Source organism: Dendrobium catenatum, unplaced genomic scaffold (genome assembly GCF_001605985.2).
Source record: "Dendrobium catenatum unplaced genomic scaffold, ASM160598v2 fragScaff_scaffold_1197, whole genome shotgun sequence".
Classification (NCBI taxonomy): domain Eukaryota; kingdom Viridiplantae; phylum Streptophyta; class Magnoliopsida; order Asparagales; family Orchidaceae; genus Dendrobium; species Dendrobium catenatum.
Genome location: NW_021319659.1, coordinates 17,195 through 26,029, shown reverse-complemented (window position 1 = coordinate 26,029; position 8,835 = coordinate 17,195). Strand labels below are relative to the sequence as shown.

General features: G+C 28.9%; 1 protein-coding gene across 1 annotated transcript; it reads right to left on the bottom strand.

Moving 5' to 3' along the window:
* Positions 1–2,999: 2,999 nt before the first annotated feature.
* On the bottom strand, positions 3,000–8,759 carry LOC110103487 (vesicle-fusing ATPase-like). The gene is made up of 6 exons (XM_028698978.1): positions 8,629–8,759; positions 8,501–8,561; positions 8,373–8,432; positions 7,742–7,808; positions 3,754–3,773; positions 3,000–3,303 (listed from the first exon to the last, which is right to left on the bottom strand). The coding sequence occupies exons 1-6, from the start codon at positions 8,748–8,750 to the stop codon at positions 3,157–3,159; spliced, it is 477 nt and encodes a 158-aa protein (XP_028554811.1). The 5' UTR covers positions 8,751–8,759; the 3' UTR covers positions 3,000–3,156.
* Positions 8,760–8,835: the final 76 nt, after the last annotated feature.

Genomic DNA, 8,835 nt, shown 5'->3' with positions numbered 1-8,835 from the left:
CAAATCATCTCTCATGCACATTGATAGTAAAGCACTTGACCTATTCATTTTTGTACACCTTGGAAGGTTCAATAATTCATTAAGAAAAATGTCATTGAGATTTAAGATTTGAGAGAGGTAACTGATATATCACAACAAAATTTATTTTATGAAGCTTAAATTTTAATATAATATTTGAGTTGAAAATTTTAAAAATTAAATATCATTCAATTTTTTATTTTAACAAATTTATTATCAGCATGTCTAGCTTCTTTGTTTAATTTTCTTTGTTAAAATTAGTTTGTTTATGTAATTTTTGTTCTATTTTAAGACTTCGATTATGTAGGCTTTAATAATTTCTGAAAAGTCACTTTTGTTCATTTTGTATGCACGTAACATTCACATTGAAAATGTGAAAATTTAAGGAATCAAGAATGAGATTTTTCTTTAGTTGTAAGTTGTTCAACGATGATTCTATGAAAAGAAAATGATCAAATGGTCAAAGAAGACTAAGTTCATGTGTTTAGTCAACATAGCTCTCTCAAAATTTTCCCTCTTAATCCAGTCCCTTCAGCTCACTTAAACCAACTCCAGAGACCTTCTAGACTCTACCTAACCCTAGACTTCATATGATTAATCTGGACCGTCTAAACAAACTCCAATATCTGGAAGGGAAAATTTTAAGACTAAGCATGATTATAAATTATATTAAGAGCTTAAGCATGTTTTAAAAAAAATTTAAATCTTATTTAAAATGAAATCACAACAATCAACTAATCATAAATACATAGGCCATGCTCAATCTCAAACATTTTTCCTAATTATTTAACTCGTAAAATTAAAGGACAACATCTTTGTGCATATAATTGTTCTAGCTTTTTCGACATGTACTACAAAAATTGTATCATATATAACAAACCAATTAATTTCTTAGAAACTACCAACACATATCTTCTGTTATGAGTATACCAACACAAATCTACCCATCTCATATCTTCTGTTATAAAACATGAGAACTTTATATGCATACACATTTTTAAATAGGGAAAAGGAGAGAGAGGAAGGAGGAGAGAAAGAGAAATGACAAAGGAATTCAGAGGCCATAACTCTGGATTTGTCCATTGGGCTAGTTAGAGAAATTATTGTGCTTGAGGTAGGGCTCTCAATATCCTTTTTTAATTTCAATTTTGATTTTTATGTGACTATAAAAAATATTCCACCGTATAAATTTCAATATGTAGTAAATACTATATTTTGAATATTTTGGCTATAAGAGGAAAAGTTTTCATCACTTGATTTTACTTATGTTCAATTTTAAATATTTATTTCTTAATAAATCTGAAATTGATTAAACCCCCCATAAATTCTCAAAATAGTGTTTTAAAGGTTAACTGTGAAAATTACCTTTAAGTGACAAAAGTTGAAAAACAAGAATAATATATACATGTGTATTATCTCTTGTATTGCAAGATACTTGTGTTCACGATCATATATAGCTTAGTATGCTAATGTTGGGAGGTTGATATAGTGTTCTATAAACTCTGTTATGTGGGCCCAACTTTATATAATATGCCCTGTTATGATCTGTCATGTTTATTATTCTATCCATATTTATTTTATGCAGGTGTGAGAAGTTAAAAAGAGACAAAAGTGAAAGTAGAGTTATAAAAAGATTCATGAGGGTCTCATTCACCTAGTGAAGTAGCCCATGGGAGACAAGTGAAATTAGAGTTAAAACAGACATCGAGACATGCATATCATCTTGTATATCTTCTCATATATATTCTGTCATAAATTTAATATTTTGCTAAATAAAACAAACTTAATCATAAAAGGAGTCTCTAAAAGCAAGTATATTATGTTACTTATGTACAACTGTTAAATTCTAGGATTTTTTGCGAAAAGGTGAATTAAAGTGCAAATTATGTCTTGTTCTCGAAATCAATGCAGTCTGATAACCTATGAAATTGTATGAGAATGCATATCTATGAAAAGTAAGTTCTAATATATTTATGAAATTTTGATAATTTCTTCATGTACACTAAATTTACTATTGAAAACTTTAAATTTATGAACTGTGATTATGGATATCAAATTTTATAATATGACAAAGGCATGCCTACTAAGTTAGAATGTCAATAGCTATCTTTGTAGCTCCATAATGTTTCAGTTTATGCTCCTACCTATTATCTGGATATATGAAGAGAGATGTACGGTCTACTGAGGCTACTAGAAAATATTTACTTATGGGTGGGACAAGCTCTTCTATTCTGATTCATGGTTTATCCTAGCCGAGCTGGATAAAGTTCATAAGGGCAGAATCAATAGGACTCGAACTTTTGAGGTATTCTATAATCTAGTATTATTTCATTTGACATAGAGATATTATGTAAGCTGAATTACTATATATAAATTTTGAGAAATAAAATTGAATAATGTGAAAATTGGCTTCATTATATCAAATCTTTTAATTACCTCTGGCTTATTCTACATTGCGGTTGAGAAAATTTAGGTTTAGAGATTTAATCATTCCATTAGATTCTGAAGCGTTGCATCCTCACAACTATTTCAACCATTCATGTTGAGGTTGCAGAGAAGGTGACAAAGGGGAATGAGGATAATAAGGTGTGTACCATTCATTTACCTTACTATAACTATTGTGATTGCACTCTAATGTATTCAAATTATAATCAATAATGTTATAATTTTTATGATTACACTTTGTTGTTTTATAAACTTATAATTATTGTGGTTAACATTTTATATAAAAATTATAATTTATTTTGTTATAAATGTTGTGTTATAACTTGATTAGACATTATTTGAGCCATAGTATAATCTTATGGTCAAATTATTTCTCCACAAAAATAAACAAAAAAATATTTGACCATTTACATACATTATAAATTATATAAAATCAAATTCCATTAACTTATGCAAGTGGCCATGCCAGAGATTATTCTCATATATTTATCTTTTATAATAGAAAAAAAAAAAAAAAAACAAAGTTGGGATCAATATTTTCAAAATGTTCAACGCATAGTAATGCAGTTTTTTTTTTCAAAATATTCAAAGCATAGTAATATGCAGAAATCTCCAGCAACAGCCCTTTCCACCACCAAATTTAAGCTCTTACATAATCACTCAAAAATGAGTGAGGAAGTGAAGAAAAAAATATCAGAGAAAGGATGCATAATCACTCAATGTATCAAAGAAGTTATTTATATTGATCTTCTCTTTTCCTGAATAAATAGCTTCTAAATTTCTTCCCTTTTCTCTGACAGCAGCCTTATCCACCACCGCATATAATTGTTTTAATGGCATCTAAAAAAAAAATAATAGAGAATATGTGAGGGTCATTCAATTTATAAACAATGAAGAAATTAAAAAATCCTTAGCTTATTCCTATTGTTTAGTATCCTATATCTTGGACTACACTGCTCACCAAAGAAAAAATATCATAAGATGGGAGTTTTTTAAAAAAAGAAGAGAGAGAGAGAATCTCTCTTATTACATAGTTATATGTAATACCCACAAAATATTTACATCAAAGACAAGAAGACAAAAAGGAAACTAAATCTTTATCTATAGCCTCTAGATGGAATTATTCTGATAGTCTATGTCTAATACATTTTGTTGAGTTGTTGGATGTAATGAGTTTCTACTAGAACTTAATGAGGCACACATTAGAGATTTATTATTACTATGATTCTGAAATCTCAAAGGTGCATCTAGGCAAAGCTTCTATAAGAAATGATAAAAAATAAAGCTCACCCCGTTTAACGCTTCAGCGGCTCATCATATCTCTCTTGCAAAACATTAAGATGTCAGCACCTGCTAGAAAAATAACATCAATCAACATTTTACGTAAAAATAGTTAATTAAAAAGATTATACATACATAAATTTACTTTGGTATAAGATGACTAGTGCATTCAATATAATATTCAAATTCTGGCAATCATCTTTTTACGGAACTTATATCAGCCAATGAATAACCGAGGTTTTATTAAACATATCCACTTATTTATTCATGCTCATGAACTAGGTTTTTTATCAAGTCTACACTAAGTAACTTGTCAAAGCTCGGATATTAAATTTCAATATAACTCCATATAATTTAATTTAAAATTTGGTTAAGCTAACCATATAGTTTTTTTTAGTTTACGAAGTATATAATGATATATAATATTTAATTGATATTTCATAATCATTCAACTTTTTTATTTATCTAGTTTTTTATTTGTTTAATTGCATAACATGAAAAACTAAAATTTAATATATCATTATATATCAATAATCTGATATCGAATTTAAAGGCGAATTTTGTACATGAATTTGCAAGTATAATTTATATGTCTGAATATATCCAAGCATATAACATAAATTAACAATTATTTATAATAAATCTATAAACTTATATTGAACTAATTTGTCATTAACATGAATTAAATTAAAATATAGAATAATATACTAAGGTATGAATCTTTTAATTTATTTAGTCATAAAATTTACAGTCATATATAATTATATATCATCCTAATTGTCATTTAAATAATATGTATATTCAATAAGTCATCCCAGAGTTAACAACTCTAGCCATAATCATTGGACATTTGAATCTCTCGCTTCTAACTGGTTCTATGTCAGATCCTGATTACCATAACGCTTTGAATAATGTTGCGCGTTGTTGATGAGAATAATAACACCAATATTTGATAGTTGTGTTTGTAAGTGGCAATCTGGAGTGTGCCCATGCAAATTAGAAGATATTGACATATATATGATCACTTTAATGGTTGCCTTTCTTTAAAAGAGAGCAGGGATAAATTTAAAAGTTGATAAGTCAATTAGCCTTATTATGAAAGAATTTCAATGGACAAAAAGTGAATGATAAACAAAAATATATTAATATCATGAGATTTGAGAAGAAAAGGATGAAGGGATTAATTTAAGTAGTTGAAAATTGCTAGCATAATAATAAACCTTATGAAAGTAATAGAAAAATTTAATATTAATGCATCAAAGAATAATTTTGCAGTGATGTATTAAGAATGATCTACTATATATGATCTAGTTGATTAAGAGAATAAACACAGATCGTCATTAATGAAGTGTTTGAGGATTTTGGCTAAAATAATCAAGAGATTAATCTAAACAAATAATTATAACCCATTTTTCAGCGTGAAAAAATTTTTAAACCATGAGAGGTATAAAGATCATGAAGACTTAGGTTCTACCCACGAATCCGAAATACAACTATTGTCACCCATTGACATTGTGAATGTCCTCGCCTAGTTTCCATCTATTAACACCTAATGTTCACTGCTTCTAACGATAGCCTTAATAGCTACAGCCCACACTCAACAACATATGGGACAACATGGAGAAGTATAAAGTACAGCGGAGGTAAGTACGCCGTAGTAAGTGTCGCTGGCTCGTGTGCTGAATCTCACTATATTGGTAAGCACACACTCAACATTTGGCCAACAAATATATTTTCAGATAATCTCCGTTGTTTCTAATTAGGGAAAAAGCATACTTTTATACCTCACACAATACAGTTCGATTATCTTAACAGGCCTTTTAAAATACAACTCAAATGATAGTTATATAATGAGACTTATTCTATATTTATGCATGTGAGGTAATATTTATGCACACTAAAACGGAAGAATTAATTACTTATTATAAATACATTCTACCAGTGCAATAATTATAAGTAATAACTGAAAATTTGTCAAAGAAATAAATTATTTAGGAGGCTTATATTTAATTGATGCCTAATCCATACATTTATAGCAATTTCGAAGCATGTAATTTTCTATAGATGACATTTCCCTCAATTATAGCAATAAACTTCCCCACTTCTTGAGATCAATGGAAGTAATTATTTAGGAATCTGGGTTTAAAGCTTGTTCCCAGAAATGCTTCTTATTCAATAAATTTTACCGATGGTTATTTATGCCTTTATTTTTATTTTCAAACTAATTAATGTATTATTAGTAGAAATCTATTTAATACAATCCCATCTTACTTCATACTCATTTTCAAGAACGTTTTTGATGCTAATATTAAACTTGAAACCTTTTAATTATTGAGTATATAAGATTAAGAAAATGGTAAGTGACTGATTAAACAAGGTTCAAGATCTACCTCAAATATACATGCATATCACGCTTTAGACTTATACATTAGTATCTATCTAAAATATATATCAGCACTTTTTTGTGTAATGGAAGAAAACAATATTTGTCTCTTAAAAGATTGGGTAAGCATATTTTATTTAACAACGACTAATGTTTTTGCTAAGATGGGCTCAGCTTGAAATAATAGCAAGGCCAAGCCATGCTTAACTCAATCGAGATCCAGATCTGAGCCATGTCTACATCTAGGCATGACTTCCATAAAAGATTGGAGCAAATTGGCTCTAAGTCAATCTAGACAGGTTATGAACAACAGTAACCCTTAATAAGCATTCCTAAAATCAAAACTCAAAGAGCTAAAAATACCTAGGTTCTAGACGATGCACAGGTAAAGAATATTTCGCACACAAATATTCTATTTAGTGATACGCAAAGAAATGATTATGCAATGTTGATAAACTATAGAAGTAGCCAGTCTAATTTAACTCCACATATACTTGCATAAGAAAAATACCTTTACGGCATCTTTACTTGGCCCAATTCGTAATTATAAGTAACTAGAAAAAGGCCTTGCAGAAACTAGACTCTAGAATCCGACATTACTTGTAAGTTCATTAACAAGCATTCTATATCCGAAAAATTTAACAAATAAAATGTCTCTTTATTCCTTAATATATAAGATAGTTGAGGCACCCAACAACAATAAAATTATATATGCATGATAACTCTTGTATAAATCTTTTTATGCATCTTGCTCCAAGCTGGATATAGCAAATAAAGAAATTTAAAACAAGAAAGGGTCAAGGGACAGAAACAGTGAAAGTATCCTAGAAAAATATGATTTACTCCAATGACGTAAAGTCATAAAAGTAAGAATAAAGACACAAAACACAATCAAATTAATGGAAAGATTGGTGCAATTTGCATTGCTACTGAAATAATAATGATAAACTAATTAAAGCAAATATCCCTAACCAATTCATGAAGTATTTCTCAAATTTCTTACCAAAAAAAAAAAAAAAAAAAAAAAAAAAAAAAAAAAAAAAAAAAAAAGAAATGATATGTATAGAAATGTATTAAACCCTTTCCCCCCCCTTTTTGGGGAAAAAAAAAGGGAAAAAAAGTATATATATCCCCTTTTTAAGAAGGACCCGCAATGTTTGTCTTGAATCAAATTTGAAAGCGAGACCAATGCAACATCTCCAACGCCTATATAAGTAATTATTGTGCTTCAGCAAACTTGAAATAGATATAAATCATGCATCTAGTAAGAAATGACGCGGTTTGTTACCCTCAATATAATTATACACAGTTGTGTTGCAGTTAAAAGGCATTATAAATAAAAGATTAATACTGTTCAGGAGAGACAAATAAATGATATAATGAAATGGATAGAAAAATACTAACACAAAAAAAAAGTTCTTGCAAAAGAATATTACTGCTATATAGTAATATTACTTTTGAAGCACATAAGCAAGTTATACTTCTGTACTTTGATTAAGAGGAAAGAAACTTTCCCATAAAAAAAATAAGCTATTATTGTAAATTTTAAAGCATATTGAAAAATAAAATAAGTAGAAAACGCATATTAAGATAGTCAATCAAATGTAAGGTTCAAGAGCAACCTTTCAATGTCATCAAGAATAACGATGCTCAACTGAGACTTGTACGCATCCTCAAAAACCTACATAAGGAAAATTAATATTCTTCAATTTAGAAAAACGGGCAAAAAACTTGAACATAAAGGAAATAAACGAGTAAACTTAAAATAGAATAGGTTCAAAATATAAATTGAACAAAAAACCCAATTGTTTGAAACTTGTTGCCGAAGAAATAATACCACAACAACCACCAACAAAAACAAGCATTTATCCCACTACTTGGGGTCCATGAAACGTTTTTCTCTATTGTGTACTGTTAAGAGTCAAATTCTCATTTATATCAAATAAAAACGTGATTTCTAATATTTTCTAACAAAGTCTTTTTAGGTCTACCTCTATCTTTCTTAATATGGGACAAATCCAATACATCTACTCTTCCAATCGAGTCATTGTTATTTTATGTGACCAAACCATCTAAGGAGACTTTTAAATCATTTCTGCCACTTGAGCTACTCTAACCTTTTCATGTATATACATGTTTCACATTTTATATCTAAGAGTATCCATCGAAGAATTAACACTAGGATTATAAAATAAACAAGTTTTTTAACGGACTTCCAAATTCATAACACTAAAAGGAAACAAACCTTGATAATTTTTGCACATTTACTGCTCTCGCTTAGATCAAGCATCGACTCAGCTGAGACCTGTGGTAAAAATAATTGGTTCTTAATCCAGAAAACCTCTAAGGTGTTATATAGCAGAATGAACTTATAATTTTAACATATGGAAAATCACTATCGATACTGATGGTTGCTGTCATTGCTGTTTTACCACTGTTAAAGCATAAAGTTTTAGAAAAAATTAACACAAAATTATCATTGCAAATTAGGATGCTTATACCTTCCCTCATAACCCTCCAGGAGACAAGTAACAAGCGGGAAACGCTTGCCCACTTTAACTTGCCCTACAAGAAGCATGGTTCTTTCATAGATGTGCGTATGTCCTTCACCACAATCAACCATCCCATTAATTATGCAATATGTTTCAATTCATAAATTAAGTCTCATCAATAAGAAAATAAAATAAATATCTTACTATAAGAGAGTT